Below are 21,074 nucleotides of genomic sequence, written 5' to 3' on the forward strand. Positions count from 1 at the left end.
TAGTCAGGGGGAGTCACATTATACAGTCTATCTTTTATATTAATGATAAAAGGAAATCATACATATTTCTAAAAATGCCATGCAATATATCACAACAGATGGAAGACGGATGGATGTTATTCTTCTAAGACAGTGACCGCTGTACTTAAGAGATGACCTGGGCCGGGCATGGTGGCTCGCGCCTGTAATCCTAGCACTCTGGGAGGCCGAGGCGGGAGGATCGCTCGAGGTCAGGAGCTCGAGACCAGCCTGAGCAAGAGAGAGACCCCTGTCTCTAATAAAAATAGAAAGAAAATAGCTGGACAGCTAAAAATATATAGAAAAAATGAGCCAGGCATGGTGGCGCATGCCTGTAGTCCCAGCTACTCGGGAGGCTGAGGCAGGAGGATCGCTTGAGCCCAGGAGTCTGAGGTTGCTGTGAGCGAGGCTGATGCCACGGCACTCTAGCCTGGGTGACAGAGTGAGACTCTGTCTTAAAAAAAAAAAAAAAAATAGCTGGCCTGAAGCACGTGACCACAGTTTCAGGGTAACCTAGATATTTTTGCCTTCTTTTCTTCCCCACACATTTAAAAAAAAACCTTAGTTTTTATCATAGACTATTAATAATGATTCTTTTCAGCACTGTAAATTGCAGTAATCTTTGAAATCAGTAAGCTTTTAAAAATGTAGTGTCTAATTATAAAAGGTAATAAATATTCACTGCAAGAAAAAGCCAAAATTGAAGTATGAAGAAAAATTATAAGCATCCAGATAAAATCACCACTGAAATATATGTATTTCTTTTGCCCTTTTTCTATGCATATGGATAATATAATTGAGAGCATATTGAGTATAATTTTTACATGCTAAATTTTTAAAATATAAGTAGTTGGTATTTTTCATGTCATTAAAATATCTTTAAAAACTATTTTTAAATGGCTGTATAATATTCTATTTCATGGATGTTTCATAATTTAACAATTTCCTTGTTATTAAAGTTTTGGCTATGTCCAATTTGGGGCCATTATAATGATAAGTCAGCTTTTAAAAAGTTGTTTTCTCACCAAGCAGTGGGCAGAACATGTGTTGGTTGTCTAAGATGAAGTGTTATCCGTGAATAAACAACTCACATCTTTTGGAGATGTTTCAAGAAATCTAAAAGGCCCTTAGCTTTAAAATGTCAGTATATACTCACATTTGTAATTAATTTTTAAATCATTTTTATACATCGCCCTTTCATTTTTCACACCAGACCTTACAGAATTATCTTTTGAGCCATTAAAACAGAGGTGTGACTTATGTGTTTCACAACTGGAAGAATTATTACTTTTAAATCTGTGCTGAATTTCAGAGATCATTTCCTTTTGGTTTGAATCAAATTCCAGGAATTTGGGTATTTTATTATATTCCTTTCCAGATTCCTTTTTCCTTTCTATTCCAATCTCTAAAGCTTAACAGCATAGTACAAGTGACTAATGTGACTAATACTATTTTTTACAACTTTAAGAGATTGCTTAATGTTAATATTTCAGTTCCCATTTTGTTCATTTCACTGTTCAAATGTCAACACTTGGCCCTTTGCAGTACTTAAAATGAACATTCTAATTTTAGAGCAGTCATGAACTTTTTTGCTTAATATCTAATTCGTATTTGCAAAAGACAGTCTTTCTTTTCTTTTCAAGAGTATGTAGCTCATGTTGTTATTTTCCCCCAATTTTATGTACTACTTGAGCTGGCTATTTGTTGGGATTTCATTAGACAGATGCTCGTTTCAAACAGTATAGCAATTTTAGCTTTATAATCAGCCTCTTTTCAAAAGTAATTCCATACTATAAAGAAATATTTTAGTTAGCAGGTTAAGTACCCACAATGCTCTACTAAGCAATTGTTTTACAATTTTATTTGAAAAGGGAATGAAGCCACAATATTAAAGACATTTTTAAACAATTCTTCAATATCGCCCCCAGAGCAATTTTTTAAAGTGTTGTAATATACATTTATTTAATTTTGCTCACCTCATAGTTTAGTGCTCTGTGTTGAATGGGATTGGCTTTGAATCTAGTGCTACCAAATGTCAAAATATAAAAATGCTAAAAATAGAATAACATGTCCACTACAGTATGCTAATTAACGAAACCGCACCTCCATTTTGGAAGCACATATCTTGGGACATTTAAATCTATGCCTCTCTAACAATAGATTCAAAGTATTATTTTCTTTTTAGTTAGAAAAAAAAAATCTTAGCATCATGTAAGCTATTTTCTTTTTTTTTTTTAAGAGCAGTAAAAACATGTATACCTTATAATATTAGAAAAAGAGGAGAAAACTTAAAATAAGAACTCTTCTCCCTGTTCTATTGGATCTCAGGTCTTGCTAGGTTGGTGTTAGCAACAATGAATATTAGACATAATTGATTTGCAATGGAAAACACATTTTGTTTGGCTCTAGGAAGGCTGTACATATATATAGACATTTCCCACTCAAATGTCATGAAATCATGTCAGTCACCGATATCATCTCAGTAGTTGTTGCCAACACATAATGTATTTTATAAATACCGGTAAAAAGAAAAGTGAGATGAATCTCCTTAACATTACAAATTAACATTGACTTTGTGTCATACAGAAGGTTTAGTGGATACTATATACCATATAAATCAGAGGCAGTAAATGGTGCTGAAAAACAGTCTGGGCTCAGAGGGGAGAAACATGAGTTCTAGGCCTAACTTTGCCAGTAATTGGAGAGAGGAAGAACTTCCGCTTCTATAGTATTTCAGATCACATCATTGTACCAAATGATTTGTAAGCACCCTTTCCAGGAACTTTCAAATTCTACGATGTTATTATTCTACTCTAAAATGTAATAAATGTTATTAATAGCTTCAAGAAGAAAAACTATGGGCAGACGACTGACAGATTCATTAATCAAAATTATATTTATTCTTGCCTAGACAAGATAAATAATTTTTTCATTAAAATGTTCCATCTTCATTAATGGCAGACATTATGATGCATTTAAAGTTCACTTTCGTATTTCCCAACTGGAACGTTAATTTGGTCTCACTTTGCTACATTTGCAAACATTAGCAAAACACTTACTACGATGAAAGCAAACAAATGATTGTCCTCTATTGCAGAAGTATCAATAAAATGCTGGTTTATGAAGTTTCTACTTGTTATTTTTTGCTAAGGGAAATAGATTTGGTAATGCACTTATTTCATTTGTCTTAGGAAAAATAAGGAGAATACTGAAAGGTCTATTGTACCTCACACTGTTAGAACTTAGGTACATGCAAAATAATTAAATATGTATCAAAATTAATACATACCTTAATTATCTTCTATTGGCTTTCATAAAATAAACTAATTGTTTTATTTCAATCCCTGACAGGTTGAACTTGAACAGACATTAATGACCATAAATGAATGAACTTACGTTGAGTTTTAAATTTATCTTTAAGAAAAGGCTTGTTTTTCTATACAATAAAAATATAGTTAATACCTACAAATAAAAACATCTGTCATAAAGAGATAAAACCTTACTAAAGCTAATGTAAGTATACATTTTTTAAAAAAATGAATCGCTTAATGCTATCCCTGCTCTATATAGATACAAATCTTCACTGTCCTCTATAAATCCATTGGATATAAAAGATGTTATGGCCAATTTCAATGCAGAGCTAAGGCTGGGAGACAATATTGATATGCATATCCCAGTATACTAAGAAATTTCTTCTAAGCTAAGAAGAGTTCCACTTTAGTCAGGCCTAAAAGGGTATTTGCATGTCGAAAATGATAAATCTTTATTAACTAAAAAGTGGAAAAAAGTTAAAATTTCATATAAAGCATAATCAGAGATCAATTAGAGTAGAGCATATACCACTCCTGATTAGCCACATATGAACTAAAATAATTATGCAGAAATAATGATATGTAAACACTAATCCCAAACTCCAGAAGTAGCCAAGTAAACAGCAGCCAAACAACAACCAAGTGGAAATATAGAAAACAAATTGCCATGGAAAAACTTCAACAAATTTTCAATAACAAATGCAAATAGCATGAAAATTAAAGGGTACAAAAAAATCATTTGCAACCCAAAACCTTTAATTCTGTTGACATGCCAAATAACATTCAAAACACTTAAGGAAAAAAAAAAATCAAAACACTTAAGAAGACAGCAGATAACATCATTAATATTACTGCTGCAGTTTTTAATTTTATTTGTTAGAATGTGGAACCATCTGTAGATTACAAGGTTTAGAGATACATGTAAACAGTATCAGTCAATTTATACCCGATAAAATCCTTTTGGAACAACAACAAAAACCATGCAAATTATCGTATTTTGCAAATTATATTGCCTTATATATATTCATGTGTAGTATTATAATAACTAAAGGCTTTGTCATGAAAACAGGCCTGGGTTAAATTTAAATATCACCTTTAGCTATTTAAACGTGAGCAAATTATTTCATCTCTCTGTGCCTTATAATGTACATTTCAAAGGTGAGTATTAATAATGCTTCCTTAAAAATTAGAAGTGGGATTCCAAATTACTTCCACAAACTGTCTAGCAAGCACAGCACCTGACCCATAAAAGGCCTGGGTCTACTAGTTTGTAGCTACCTGGAAGAATAACCAGGTCTTAAATTATATCCCTAAGCATAGTGTCTCTTATACTTTTTAAAAAATAATAATTTTCAACGGGCACATGAGACTCTAGTTCTTAAAGGGTCACATGTCTAGTAAAATACACTGCTCAAGAAAGGTTCTAAACCTTGCTATTCAGGTGTGCGCCCAACTCATGTTCCAATCAAGGCCTACCAAACCCTACCCGCAGCAAAGCTGATGAAAATGACTCTCTTTCTCAATTAAACCGCAGCCTCTTATCAGATTGACTCTGCTTACTAATGGCATCAAGCAAAAAAACAAAACTATAAATCTTCAGATGTGAACCTGGAAGCGAGATGTGAGCATTAGAAGCACTTAGCAAAACGGTCTGAGTAATAGGAGAAGTGTCCAGAATACAAAGTAGTAGAATTGAAGTAGATTTTGATCATAAAGTGTGACGCACTTATCTTTCGATTAACCGCTATTAAATAATGAAGCAAGCATGTTCCACTTTATAATTAGGGTGGAAGCTTGGCCAAATTAAACAATTCCCTCCGTTTTGCTCAAAAAAAAAAAAAACAAAAAAAAAACAAAAAACAAAAACAAAAAACAAACAAACAAAAAACACCAAAAAAAAAAAAAAAAAAAAAAAACACCAAGATTTTTTAATCTATTTTTCTCTGTTTTTCACACAGGAAAAATAACATTCACTCGAACGACACATGCAGCAGCCGTGGTGAAAGCGACCATAGAAAACTAGTGTCAGGAGCTGGGTGTTTCTGACCCTGCTCCCAGTGACTCCCAAATATCTCACATGAAGGCCATGGGGCGGGGGGGGGGGGGGGGGTGACAAATCTAGGCAGGAGGCTTGATCATCTTTTTTTCCCCCTCCTTAAATGAAAATCTGACGATGTCATTGGCCTGTTGATGCTCGCTCAGGTGCTCCACGTGTCCTGAATTATTCATGCAGGGACGGCAAATGCACAGAATCATCTTCCACTCTCCCCGAGCCTGGGACAGACGTCAGCCACTGAGCTGCTTCTCAAGGGTCCTTCTCAAAAATGCTCCAGGCAGCCGCCTCCCATCACTCAGAGATGGCCCTTAAAATAAAACCTATCCACCTTGTGAATGTGTTGCTCATCAGAAGGATGCTCGGAGCAGAAGCCCAGGTAAAGGACACACAGGTAAGGCAGCGTCAGAGAAGAGCGATGTTGACAGCGCCAGTCCAAGCAAGGGAAGGGACCGCAGACGCCACATCTCCGGCGTTCCAATCCTGGTGGCCACATCACCTGTTTCACACACATGGTGCTTTGGGACACGAGGCTGACGACACCGACAATGAAATTATATCATTATCTCTCCCTCCTGCGCGACCTTTTGGTTAATATTTTGTTCCCATGTGATTTTATTGACCACAACTTCAGAACACCACACTTAGTTGATACTACTTTCCAATTTTTATATGACAATATATTGGAAATCTATCTTATACATCATTTTCTGTGAGGTAACCTTTTTTTTTTTGAGACAGAGTCTTGCTCTGGTCACCCGGGCTAGAATGCAGTGGCGTCATCCTAGCTCACAGCAACCTCAAACCCCTGGGCTCAAGTGATCCTCCTGCCTCAGCCTCCCGAGTAGATGGGACTACAGACATGCACCGCCATGCCCAGCTAATTTATTATTTTTTTGTAGAGGTGGGGTCTTGCTATGTTGCCCAGGCTGGTCTCAAACTCCTGGCCTCAAGTGATCCTCCTGCCTCAGCCTCCCAAAGGGCTAGGATGATAGGTATGAGCCACCTCATGTGAATTCCCCCCAAGAGACTGCTCTATTCTTGGTATGCTAACGTAGTTTCTGAGCCTACAAAACAGGGATACAACAATGAACCATGAAGAATTCTCCAAGATATATGTCATCTAATAACGACCAAACAGTTGGAGTTTATTGCTAATGCCACTTCTTTCTAACCAGACGTTTAACCATGTAACACATAGAATAAAGGTCCCTTGTGGATCTGAGCCCCACCTTTTTTCCCCCAATTTCACCTCCTACACGGTCCCACAGTTAGTACCAGCAGCGGGAGGTCCGCCCATGGCGGTGTTAGCGGTAGAGGATAAGGATTAAATCTGAAGTTATAAAGCAAAATCTCGAAAAGAAGAATAATGCACAACAACGATGCAAAATTGGGAGCATGAAAAGTTTGCACAATTGATCTGGATGTACTATGAAAAAGGAAATGGGTTTAGGCCCAGGAGAGTTATCAATAAAGAGACTGTTAGGAGCTCTGTTTGACTGTGGTGCTTGGTGCTTTGGCTTCTCTCTAGTGTCAATGATAGCATGACAAAAAAAAAAAGCCAATAGCGTTGGATTTTGTTTAAAAAATATATTGATAATGTTATGTATTTTTTACCACAAAAAAATATATATCTATTGAATTCCACCAAAGAGTCACATGATAAAAGATAAATGATAAAAACAATAGTTCTTCTCGGGGAATACTGAAACACAACCCCTATGTATAGGATATTTTGTAAAATGCATCAAAAAAAAATAACACAGATTGACTCTTGGAAAGATGGTCACTTCCAAATCACTGACAAAACAGCAAACATTTGTGTCTGAATTTTGAAAACAAATATAAGATCATAATACTGTTGACAGGATTGATCAATCACCTGATTAATTTGCCCTCAAATACACACCAAGTTGAACGAATCTTACAGATTTCTTTAAGCAGAAAATAATCATAATAAAAATTACGTGTGAGCCAAATGTAAGCCAAAGAGCAGTGCAGTTGAAAGCACTATTCTTCGGGGTTATAGAAAGAAATCTATATGCATGTATACGTATTTACACACACACACATACATAAGCACGCACATATTCTAAGAAGCATAAAGATAAGAGCTTATGCATACGTGACACTCTAAGAAAATTAAAATAAACCACTTTTCTGAAGGATATGGACCCTATGGAATTTTAATGTAGATTTATAGTACGTGAAACTCCTGGACTCAATCCAGAACTCTACATATTTTATAAGAAAAAACAAAAAATCCTAATCGCTAATTTTTTCCACTCACTAACAATGGCCGAGGATGTATTTGGTAACTCCACTCACTACATGCCATTTTTTCTATCATGTGGATGTTTTTGTGGGTCCCTTTCTGAGCAGCATTTACAAATAGAAATAACCTTATAACAGTACTATTCTCATAACACTAACCTTAATGCTACACTTCCTACAAAGGAAACCAGATCTGTAGGTTATGTTCTTGGCCCAATTTTCTAAATAGAACAGGTTCGTTATTTAGCTACCAGTGCTCTTATTTGATAGAAAAAAAAAATTAATCTTCTCTTCTTCAGCCACACTTTTAAATAATTCTCTTAATAATCATGTAAAATAAATAGATCAATTTACATGTTGATGGCCACACAGCTAGTCAATAGCAATGTAAGGACCAGGAGTCTTTCTGCCATGTTGTTTCCCTGAAAAAAATACATATATATACACAATATGTATAAAATATATAAAAATACACATATGTTTTTAAATTTTTATGCATGCTCATTAAAAATATATCCAAAAACCACAGAATCTGATTTACCAAAGGCAGCCACAATTAGCAATTTAGTATCATTCAGATATTTTCCATGGATATGCACAGATAGTTACGACAGGAATAAATTCAAGCACAGTGTCCTATATTTTTCTTTTTAAATTTGGCCACTTTTCCACCTCAGAACATACAAATGTATTCCTTCTATTTAAAAAGCTCTCTTTCCACTAGAGCTCACTCTTAAAAGCAAATGTTCCCTTTTAATTTTTCTATTTGAAGTCCATGGGCTTTTCTAAGGCCCCCACCATAACTGAAAATTTTTACAAAATGTGAAAAATCAGGAATTGACATTTCAGGTAAGTCAGTTCTCTAAATTGCTTTGTATTATTTTTTTTTTATAAAATACTTAAAATATGTATATTTGAACTTAAAACACATTGGTCAAATTGCTCGAAATTGCATCTGTCCATTATGATAAATTATTGGGGACGGAGGCACAAACAAGTATTAACAATTGTTTTAAAGAAGACTAAATATAGAATTCTCTTTGGACATTTTTTAAACACTGCCTCTAAAATCTCTTAGTGGTTAATTGTCTTCCAAATATTGCCCTCTTTCTTTTTTTTTTTTTTTTTATATTGCCCTCTTTCTAAGGTTATAAAGACAAAAGATAATTAGTTCCTCTGGAAGTCCCTATGTTTGCCTGACTGCACGGAGCAGAAATATGTGCATCTGCCCATCTGCCAAGTTCAACCCATTTTGCTGGATAATTCCCAGTGCGTTGGATCTTTGCCCCAAAAATCCGCTGGGTTGTTTAAAGTTCCTTTTTATCCATCTGCATAATTTCACTTTCTCCCTCTATTGGCTTCCATAGACCCGCTTTACAGATATGAGGGTTAGCCATGCAATGAAACACACGTTTGTTCCCTTAAAGCTTTACAACAATGGATACTTCAGTACCCTCTTCTCACGAGTATTTTCACTGCAGAGCAGCTCTCTGAAACTGGAGTTCACCATTCCCCGTGGAGCTGAATACAGATTTTCTGTGCTAGGCGCTTCCTATAAGATTTGCAACTCTTACCATTATTCGAAGAACTCAGAAGCACTTCTAAAAGCTGTAAGCATTTTGCAATGTTTTCTTTGCACCACTGAACAGCCCCAGCTGATGAAAGCAAAATGAAGAGGGCCGGATGCATGCTGTGGGGGGCGGCACGATCTTTTCCATGAGATCAGTATTTCCAGATCTAACTCACTGATTAGGCTACGATCCTGCTTTCTTCATACAATTCGCCTCTGAGCATGTGAACTCAGACACTGGAGAGCTCGGTGATGCACGAACGTTTGTGAAAAAAAGTTTCTCCAATTTGCCCAAGAACAACATGCTTATTCTATTCCTTTTTGGGATTTACAAAATTTTAAACACCAAAGAGGATGGTTGATAACAGTAATTAATACAAATTTTACTTTTGTGCCCCTAATTATATGACCAATAAAACCACCATAATGAAGAATTATTAGCATTTCTAGAATTGCAATTAATTTATATGAATGACATGGAGGAATTGTGGGAAAAGAGGACAATTTTGCTTTGAAAAAAGTAAGTAATCAATGAGCTCATTAGAACTTGGTTTATTTATCAGTTACCAATATTTCTACACAGTCTCTGCTGTGCATAGACTGATCACAGAATGAGGGATTCCTTAGCATTGCTCCCAAGATCCTGTTCTTTTCTTTCACAAAAATCAGTAGCACTTTGGTTTATTGAGTTTTCATTTTCTTCTTTTTTCACAGTGAGGATAGAAAGAGGTTTTTTTTTTTTTTTTTTTTTTTTTTTGAGACAGAGTCTCGCTCTGTCGCCCGGGCTAGAGTGCTGTGGCGTCAGCCTCGCTCACAGCAACCTCAAACTCCTGGGCTCAAGCAATCCTCCTGCCTCAGCCTCCCGAGTACCTGGGACTACAGGCATGAGCCACCGTGCCCAGCTAATTTTTTCTATATATATTTTTAGTTGGCCAGATAATTTCTTTCTATTTTTAGTAGAGACGAGGTCTCGCTCTTGCTCAGGCTGGAGAAAGAGGGCTTTAATATAGATAGTAAACAGCTTTAACCAAAAACAAATCATAACAAAATAAGAAATAGTATAAAAGACTCATCTATCCAACTGCTGACTCAGCATTGACACTTGAAACTCTCCATGCTAACTCAAGTGAAGCAAATCGTATAACATATTAATATAAAATATTAATATATGAGACACAGTAATATCTGCCCTCTTAAAGATAGCCCAAGCCGACTAGTGCTCTCTCATGATCAACATTAATAAGATTGTCTAATTCTCATTTTACACTCAAAAGAATAGCCACAAAGTATAGAAAATTTATGCTAATGAAATGTTCATCATTTGAAGAGTATACACTTTTCAATCTAAAGTTATTTTCTTCCTCCCTTTTTTCAAACTTACCTTCAATGGCACGTGACTTAAATGTTGTAAAGCCTTGAGGAAATTTCTAAGCAAGATTAGAAATTCTTTAAGAATTGAAATTTTATAAAAATGCTGAGTTGATTTCTCCCCTTTGAGTGGTCTCATATTTCTGTTCATTGGCTCAAATTATTAATCTTGTATAAAGGGACAATATATGATTCATTGCATCTAAAATATCACTGGTCTTTCGCGTAAGTGCCAAAGTTAAGGGTATCACACAGCTTGTCTGATAGTTCACATTGTAACTCTTTCCTCTGTAACAAGACATAATGATTTCCACAGTATTTTAAAGATTCCTTATAGAAAAGAAAGAGATTCTTCTAGATGAGATTCATGACTTAAAAAGCAAATGGATTTCCCCAAATCATGTGTGTGATATATACAGGACTAAGAATTTTTACATTCTATTATTTTCTTTAAGAGTGATATTTTCTTCTTCCTTCTTTCCCCTTTATTTAAAATATCTTTTCATATATATAGAATCTGGAGAATTCTCCATACAGATGCAATGTATTTGAATTATCCAGAATCAAATTACCTTTTTGACAATGTTAGAGCAATCAATTTTATGAATAATTCCGAAGATAATATTTTGATCACAGAAAACAAACCATAAGCTCTTAGAGAAAACAAATGACTTTAATGAATGAATCCCAATGTGTTTATTTTGTCCATTGGATTCACATTCTTCTCCCCACCTCCCTTTTTCCACCAAAGAATATCTTGAGGGAAAGATGATCAATTCATTTACCATTCCATTTCCAAGTAATATTGATATAATTGGCTAGACAACAGAACGAAAAGTCTTAGCATACATTACATTCCTCATAATTAAAAAATTGTTAATGCTAAAACATCTTTAAATCTGTTTTCAAAAAAAATTGTTTTTATCAAAATAGTACTTAGTTACATTCTAACCTCTGTGTCTTTTTTATAGGATTCCTTTAAAGTAATTGTAAAATACCAAAAGTACCTTTTGCAACATGGTGGTCATCTGCAATATTAGTTCTTCATATCCCTGTTCAGTTACTTACCTAAAAGGAAAAAAAAAAGAGAAAATATTAGAAGTTTGAAATCACTTAAATTTACCATTGAGAACAGTTTTTACATTTCAACTAAAAATAAGTTTGTAGTAGGCACTAACAGAATTCTTTAAAAAAAAAAGTCACTCTATTATAAATACAAAAGAGCAAAACAAAAAATATTTAAATATTTCAAGAGTTCAGAAAAGTAGGCAAAAAAATATATGAAAAGATAAAAAACAACATATTAATATATAAGAGGAATAGATTTACAAAAATGCGAGAATGTCCATCCAGTTATAAGGATCTTTAAGCAACATTGCTAGATTTCAGACGGTCAAGATAATTGGGAGCAAGACAAAATTCTTGTGTTCACACGTGAGAATTGTTTTGTTTTGCTTTTTGTTAAAGACAAGGCCTTGCTTCGTCACCCAGGCTGGAGTGCAGTGGCACAATCATAGCTCACAGCAACCTCAAACTCCTGGGCTCAAGCGATCCTCCTGCCTCAGCCTCCCGAGTAGCTGGGACTACAGGCATGTGCCACCATGCCCAGCTAATTTTTCTATATATATTTTTAGCTGTCCATATAATTTCTTTCTATTTTTAGTAGAGACGGGGTCTCTCTCTTGCTCAGGCTGGTCTTCAACTCCTGACCTCGAGCGATCCTCCTGCCTTGGCCTCCCAGAGTGATGGGATGACAGGCGTGAGCCACCGTGCACAGCCCATAAGTCTTATATAAAAGAATCTTGAGGCATGATGTTCACTTTCAGGGTAAGTCCAAATACATAAAAAAGCATTGGCTGAAACTGCTGAGGAAGGAGTACTGAGTTGGATAAACATTTCCTATCTCAAAGCCGATGACAAAAACCAAGAAATTAAGGGATGCATGTGGCCCATCACCTCTTCTTCCTTTTATAAGTGCCATTTATTAAACATCTATAATATTTCAGAAGCCATATCGGCCATCCTACATATAATATTTATTCTTCATGATTTGTTGTAAGACAGAAATCACTAAGTCTCTTTTACACGCTAGAAAAGTAATCATCATAAAGGTTAAATAATCTGCCCAGGCATTGTAATTGCCAGAGCCAGATCTACCCATCTCTAAAGATTTCTTTTTCATTATATTTTGCTGTCTGCTTTCAGAAGATTTGAGTTATTTATATATGACATTGCATCAGGAGATTGGACACATTTGTAATGCCAAAGTCTCATTGTATCAAGTTTTGCTGACTGTTTATCATATTGTATCACAATATGCCATATTTTCATGAGATGTGATTTAGCCCATGGTGTTAAGTCACTACAATATGACAATGTTTCCACTTTATTTTCTCTTACTCTTTAAGTCACATTGGAGCTCTAACAGTCATTCACTGACATGCAAGCCCCTCAATGGTGATGAAAACATGAAGGACTCAAACACCATAGGGTTAGAAATGTTCTCATGGTTTAGGGTCCCTGGACCAGTGTCCCTGGACCAATGACAGCAGAATCACTAGGGGTGCCGTTTTGAAAAATCACAGGGTCTTGAGTCCCATCCCCATGTAATTTTTAGAGACTTTAAACTTTGTACAACCTCTCCAAGGTGATCTCTCTGCATATTCAGGCTTCAGAAAATAAGGCAAGAAACGTTGCTTTACTTCAGTGGTACCTAGACCAGCAAAATCAGCATCACCTGGGAGGAACTTGTTACAGATGCAAACTCTCGGGCCCTCCTTCCCCTTCTGAATGCCAAACTCTGGGAGTGGAGCCCAATACCGTGCGTTTAACAAGCCCTCCAGATCATTTGGATGCAGTTGAAAGTTTGAGGACCCCTGCCCCTATATAAAGGAATCTTCTGGATTTTTTTGTCCTATTTGTATTCTCTCACTTACGGACTATCTACAGCCATGAAGGTGTCCATGAAGTGTGATTCTTCAGTTTTCCAGAAGGCTCTGTGAACTCTCAGGAACAGCACTCCGGCACATACCATGTTCCGTGCCCAGCATTTCTCTTTCCCCCTCTTATCTTACTTCATCTACCCTACGTCTGGATCAAAAGATTATAGTTTCCACAGATGAAATGGCCACATTCACACAATTTTACTAGGAGCTACCAAAATTATAAACAGGGCCGGGCGGTGGCTGACGCCTGTCATCCTAGCACTCTGGGAGGCCGAGGCGGGAGGATCGCTCGAAGTCAGGAGTTCGAGACCAGCCTGAGCAAGAGCGAGACCCCGTCTCTACTAAAAATAGAAAGAAATGATCTGGACAGCTAAAAATATATATATAGAAAAAATTAGCCGGGCATGGTGGCGCATGCCTGTAGTCCCAGCTACTCGGGAGGCTGAGGCAGGAGGATCGCTTGAGCCCAGGAGTTTGAGGTTGCTGTGAGCGAGGCTGATGCCACGGCACTCTAGCTGGGCAACAGAGCGAGACTCTGTCTCAAAAAAAAAAAAAAAAAAAAATTATAAACAGGCATCCAAATACTTAAATCACAACCATCATTGAAAATTCCCTTAGAATTGGGGATGTAACAAAAGTCATGACTAGCATAATACTTTGTTGAAAAACATCTTTCCATAGTTCCCTTTGTGTGTGGTGAACAACCCCCTCTGCGCCTTAATACCAATTTAGAACGTACAATATTTAAGCATGCGTTAGAAGTTTCCATGGAAAAGGCCAATCAAACGGAAAGAAGACGAACATAGCCTCCAGGTGTCCAAAGAATAAAAAAAAAAAAAAGTCCACAAAAACCTTGCCCAATTAAAGTTCAAGGCATATAGACAATAACATCACGGAATATCAATGGTGGCTCAAGCTGCTCTCAAGCTCTTGCATTAGCGAATGCACTAACAGGGACCGGATTCAACATGTCACTCAACAATGCGGAACACAACGGGAAAATCAATGTTGTCCACTGCACGCTGAGCAAAATGTTCCATCTGACATTTAGAACCCGTTGCACACAACTCCTTTTAATTGTAGTCCCAATGCAAGAGCCTGCCAAAGACAGAGCTATTGCTTGAAGTCCCTGCTTCCAGGCCCCAATGGGCTGCCCTTGGAGAGCCTTTCAATACTCTGAGATCCGCTGACAGAACACACATTATTCCCTTTTGAAACCGAGTTCCTGGGCCTTTGCATACATGTTTATTCTCCAAGAAAATCAAGAGCAGTTTAAGTGCTCTCCTCTTCCCTTAATGATGTGGCGTCTTGTGCTTAGCTCAGTCCAAAGTGCTCTTTCTTGGGGGCCTTTGATTCACAATTCGATTGGATTCTCCTGGCTTCTGACCGTGGAATAGCTTTCCTTGATAAAATACATCACGTCTCTTTATTTCTCTTCTTTTAAGGCAGAGACTGTACTTTGAGGTTGGCGAAGAAAACAGCAATAAACACCATTTGCAATAAATAAAATATCAGCTAGACAGGTATCTTCGGCATCAGCATACCAAGATCCTTCCTCCTTAAACTTAATAGAAAATCCCCTATGAAGACTCACAGTTTTTAACCTAGAATTTTTTTCTGCTAATTTTAACAACCACTTAAATAGCAATAATAGGTACAGTGGCTTTCCCTCACGTTCTATCCAAGTTCCAGTGTGTTTGTTTCCGTTCCTACCTCTTGGTTGTCCAGTCACAACTACTAAAAAACCAACTACTAAAAAACTGAACAACTGGGTGAATATTCGGATGACTATAGGAATCCCGGAGGTTAAAAGTAGTAGCTCTAAAATCCAAAGAAAATGACTAACCACAAAAAGATATGCACTATTAACTGTGTAAAAGGCACTATTTGAGAGCCTTCCAGGCCGGGCACGGTGGCTCACGCCTGTAATCCCAGCACTCTGGGAGGCAGAGGCGGGAGGATCGCTCGAGGTCAGGAGTTCGAGACCAGCCTGAGCAAGAGAGAGACCCCTGTCTCTATGAAAAATAGAAAGAAATTATATGGACAGCTAAAAATATATATAGAAAAAATTAGCCGGGCATGGTGGCGCATGCCTATAGTCCCAGCTACTCGGGAGGCTGAGGCAGGAGGATCGCTTGAGCCCAGGAGTTTGAGGTTGCTGTGAGCGAGGCTGACACCACGGCACTCTAGCCCGGGCAACAGAGCAAGACTCTGTCTCCAAAAAAACAAAAAGAAAGAAAGAAAAGAAAACTTGCTCTAGCTGTAGGGTTGAAGAAAATGGATTGAAGAAAAACAGAGACAATGAGGATGGAAACTGAGAGAGTAGAGCTAAAACTAAAGACGCATGACAAATATAAGCATTGTTAGGGAAGCAATATAATTCTCATACTACTTACAATTTACTTCTAATATTAACAAAATAGCTCACTCTTGTAGGTGCCTACTTTGTACCCAATTCTACAAAGAAAACCATGTTTAGGATCCTGTCCTGTATGGTAATGGATAAGAAAATGGTGTTTTTATAGAGCCAGAGGGCAGAAATGGAGGAAATTATACAATGTATGCATGTTCATCTTAGTAATACTGTAAATGTTAACTAACAAAATGAGAAAAAAAATAAAGAAATATATAAGTAAAGAGTTCAAAAATTATTTTGGATGTCACTAAGAAAATATGTAAATACACATTAACTTATACAATGAGTTTAATTTAAAGGGAACTCCTTTTATCTGAACTCAAAGATGTGGTATTAGGAATCCAAATGCTACAAAGTAGATCTAATGACTAAGATCACATCTGTATTCTCTTAAGGAAGTTGTTTTTCCAGCTTTCACTCAATATTAAAATATGCATAAAGATATTCAAGTCACTATGCGCCTGAATTATTCTTTGTAATATTTCTTGCACTCATTTTTAAATAAAAATAGTGAGGCTACACCCACAGGAAAGGCTTCCTAGCCCCACAACCTGGGCGGAGCCAGGCTAGAAAAAAAGCACACGAAGGCTAGAAAATGCCTTTTCTTTCCCTAAGTAAAGTATCCACAAGTGCAGAAAATACCTCTTGGTGTCATTTCTTTAAAAGTTGCTTAGACCAGAATGAAATAGCTGAATTGACAGTCACAGATCTGTGTTTACAGGGCAGCAATTTCTTCCTGCCATAGAAAAGCTGACACAAGCCATAGAAAAATACCATCTTCTGCTTTTATCTCCTGGTGTGTCAACTACACACAGAAAAATCTGTCTCCCTTGGAGAATGGTCTGAGTAAGTCATGAGCTTAGTTATGTAGGTGGATGTCCTTTAGACAGGAGGAAGAAAAAGAACTGATTATTTCATTTGTTTTTCTTTTTCAAGGTCCTGTCTTCATGTCATTTCCAAATTAATTTCCAAACCCGGAATCTAGAATTTTTTTTTTTTTTTTTTTGAAAGAATAGTCAACACTGGTTTGAAAATGGTTGGCTTCGGTGGAGAAACCTCACAAACGCTACTTCAGCCAAGTTAACACATGCACAGTGTTAAGTTGTGCTGATAGTGTTACTGTTGATAGGAAGTGATCATCGCTTTATTCTGTGATTGTCGTCTCGAAGACAGAGAACCCTGTCTAATTACGAGAAAATCATCAGACAAATTCCAACACAGGGATATCCCACGATATACCTAACCAGTACCCTTCAAAACTATCAAGGTCATCAAAAACAAAGCAAACCTCAGAAGCTGTCAAAGCCAAGAAGAGACCAAGAAGACATGACTATAAATGTGGTATACTAGAATAGAAAAGGGAGATTACGTTAAAAACTAGGGAAATCTCCATAAACCATAGACTTTAGTTAATAATAATACAACTAATAGCTTTAGTTAATAATAATTATCATTTTTTTTTTATTCTTTTTTTTTTTTTTTTTGAGACAGAGTCTCACTCTGTTGCCCAGGCTAGAGTGAGTGCCGTGGCGTCAGCCTAGCTCACAGCAACCTCCAACTCCTGAGCTCAAGCGATCCTCCTGTCTCAGCCTCCCGAGTAGCTGGGACTACAGGCATGCACCACCATGCCCGGCTAATTTTTTCTATATATATTTTTAGCTGTCCATATAATTTCTTTCTATTTTTTTAGTAGAGATGGGGTCTCACTCTTGCTCAGGCTGGTCTCGAACTCCTGAGCTCAAACGATCCGCCCACCTCGGCCTCCCAGAGAGCTAGGATTACAGGCGTGAGCCACCGCGCCCGGCCTACAATAATTATCATTCATTGTAATAAATATCCCACACTAATGTGAAATGTTAATAATAGAAGAAACTGGGGTGGGGGAGAGGATAATATCAGAATTCTGTATATCTGCTCAATTTTTCTACAAACATAAAACTGTTCTAAAAAAATAAAGTCTATTCGTAAAAGAAACATGGTTGGCTGATCTTTTGATGAACCAAGTCAAAATTTTTTCTCACCTTTTTCATTTATATGTTGGTTTCTGTTTTGTAAATTAATATTGATTTGATAGCAAATCTCTGTTCTTTGGAGATAGTGGAAAAGGAATATACATATTTTCTGCATTACCCCAAAAATCGGTTTCCCAGCGTCAGAAATGAAATCCAGAGGAAAACAGCTCTTATTATTTTTGGGAATAATGGGAAGAAAAAGCTCTTGCAGAGACAAGAGTGCTGACGTTTTTGGAGAGGCATTCTGCCGCTGCTGGCTGGAAGAGCGAGCGAGGGGGACAGCCATTGGTCCCAAACAGATGTTCAACCCATTGACCAAAAAGACGCCCAGCATGGAGAGCCGAGCGTCCATCTGGCCTCCCCTACAAGAAGACAGAAGAGCAGCGGCGCATGGACATTTTTATGTCTAGAAACATCCTTAAGAGATGATCTGTTCTAATCCCTGCATTTTCACAGATGAAAGAATTTTAATGCTCAGCTAATTTCTGATAAGCAATCCTCTTACCACTTTCATGCAATGTGAAGAATCAAGAGGCTGATCCTAAAAGGTCAAAGAAAATCAGTCACTTTTCTTAATAATCCTGTATGCAACTAATGCTTGCTTGAGACGGGTGATTTTTTTTTTTTTTCCATCTGAAGCCCTAGGATGGGGAAGGGAAAATGAAAAACAAGTAACAAGGGTGAAGACGCAAACAAGAGGCACTGAACAAAGAAAGAAAATTGGTAGACTGGGTCAACGAATGCCAGGCTCATGGGAAAACCCAGGAGAGGGACATGATTCCTGTCATGGGGGACCAGAAGCTATAGCTATACAAGGTTTTTGGAAACAGACACCATTTTAGTTTTGCGGAATGAGAATTTTAAGAATTGGCCACTTCCTTAGTGACTGATCATCAGCCAAGCTTGGGGGGAAAGGACGCTAGCCTCATCTATAAGAGAAATGAGACTTGTCACATCACCAGCTGGAAAAACACCAGAGAGGGGAGCATACTGCACAAAGGAAATCAAAGAAAAGAATTCATGATTCTTTCCCCTTGAATACAGAGGCTGCACTTGAATCGGCCTACCTGTATGCAGTGCATACGTTGAGCATCCTCACCTGGAGCTAAGTGGCTGTTGTCGGAGAGCAGCTGAATTGCACAGGTAATGACTCACTGAACAGATCGGAGCTGGGATGGGAGCAGGGAAGTGGCCAGGGCAACGGTCCCCAGGTGGGATAAAGGGAGAAGCCCTCAAAGTCTCAGGTTGGTGACAGCAGAAATGACAACTGAAAAAACAGTCAGTGTGAGCCCGGCATTTGTGGTGTGTATCCAAACCAGCCATATCACAGCAGTCAAAATACGGCCAGAATCTCTTTAGCCCCATTTGTCAGCATCTGAGATGTCAGAAAGGAGACCTTGAAGGCTGTCTTTCTCTTCCTCGATAAAAGAAATGCCAGCACCCACGCATTCACCCTGCCTGCCAGGAAGGGGGGAATCTCAGTAAACTGGGAAGTGTTATGCGACCTTCCTGAATTCTTTTTTCTCCCCTCGCTGTTTTGTTCTGGTGAAAATGGTTTGTATTTTGCTTCCAAGGCACAGGTTGTACCTCTCAGCATTGGTATTCACTTAAACAAAGCAAAGGGCTCCACAAAAGAACACATCCTCGTGTTTGCACTTGAGAATACGTCCGTGATGAATACATGGCTACACAGAACCTACAGTTCATAGGCTAGATCCCAAATGGCAAAAGCAATAATTTTTGAAAGTATATTGCAGTTCCTTTCCCCTGTGGCTAGGAAAGCAACCAACGTACGGACAGCTAAGCTCTCTAAGTAGCCCACGATCACAAATTGAGTCGGAGTTCTGCTCCGAGTCCAGCAAGCCTGTAGACCCTTCCAAGGATTCTAAAGCGAGTTCCTTTTGCCCTGTCAGGGGCTTTGGGCAGAGTGGCCTGGAACTGAAGCCACAGGGTGGCGGGGGTCAGAGACTAAGAACAAACACTTGCCTTGTGCAGCCTGGCTCGCAAATACAACACAAGCAGGGGCCACAATGCACGGACACTGACTCGCAGACAGTTTGAATGCTTTCACTTTGACACATATTCTCAAAGCGGAACCGTTTTCTGAAATTACTGTCAACCAGAAAAAAAAAAAAAACAAAAAAAACTATTTTCCAGCTACTTTTGTTTCTACTTTGATTTTGCAATTTATAAATACTTAGGAAAATGAACTCTCCAATTTGGGGACAAGATTTTGTGGGACGTTGGGCAGAATTTCCAAGTAACCAATCTATGAAGTTGCCGATGAATTCAAAGTGCTCCTTTGAGTTCTGGGCTGATTATATCACTCCTCTGAAAAAATGCACTGAGTCTGAGCATCTGCAAACTCTGGTGCTATAACGAGCGTAATAGCAAAACTGTGACCTCAGTGGAGCATTAAAAAACAAGCTAGAAATTCCCCAAAGAATAGACAAAGATAATTTTTCTGCTACTCTGAGGAGAACTCTATGGTGTTCTGCACCTGAAAGACTATAAAACTGGTGGGGACAGTAATCCTGCTCGTCACTGATGAATGAAAATTCCTTTTGCAAATATTGCTTTGAATGAATATTTTTTTCTTTTAAATTGCAAATAGGCTCGCTTACCCAAGTCTATGAAAGAGACGATTACAAGGCTTTATGGGGAGTATATCAAGTTCTTCCTAAGTGCTATATTGATGTGATCTACTGTGATATTAAGCTAATATGCCTGTTTTTTTGGTGCCATCTGTATTTTTACCCAAATGGAATAGGGGAGCAACGATGCTACGTGGTTCGATGGTGGTCACAATAAAAGTTTCCATTAGGAAAATATATTTAAGACTATTTAGGATAACTATATTACCCTTCGGCCATTTACCAGCACTTTGATGGTTCATTTCTAAGCCACCTCCATTGGGAGAGGCCCTACAAAACTTCTATACAAAATGTATCTAAGGTACCAGCATCCTGATGTCACTAGTGATATATGTGAATTAACCCAGTCAGGCATTGAGTGAATCACTGGAAATTTTATCACTTGTTAATCATAAAGACTGGGAGAAAAAAGAAACATCATATATCAATATATATCATATACCTGGTTTTCAG

General features: G+C 37.6%; 1 protein-coding gene across 29 annotated transcripts in view; it reads right to left on the reverse strand.

The window, feature by feature from the left end:
* ANK2 (ankyrin 2) overlaps window positions 1–21,074 on the reverse strand; it is a 386,902-nt gene that overhangs the window by 328,578 nt on the left and 37,250 nt on the right. For all 29 annotated transcript variants that reach the window (XM_069459132.1, XM_069459141.1, XM_069459144.1 and 26 more), the window contains exon 2: window positions 11,602–11,662. In XM_069459132.1, the coding sequence (XP_069315233.1) occupies window positions 11,602–11,622 (21 nt within the window). In that variant the 5' untranslated portion in view covers window positions 11,623–11,662. The remainder of the gene's footprint in view (window positions 1–11,601; window positions 11,663–21,074) is intronic.

Source organism: Eulemur rufifrons, chromosome 26, assembly GCF_041146395.1.
Source record: "Eulemur rufifrons isolate Redbay chromosome 26, OSU_ERuf_1, whole genome shotgun sequence".
Taxonomy (NCBI): Eukaryota; Metazoa; Chordata; class Mammalia; order Primates; family Lemuridae; genus Eulemur; species Eulemur rufifrons.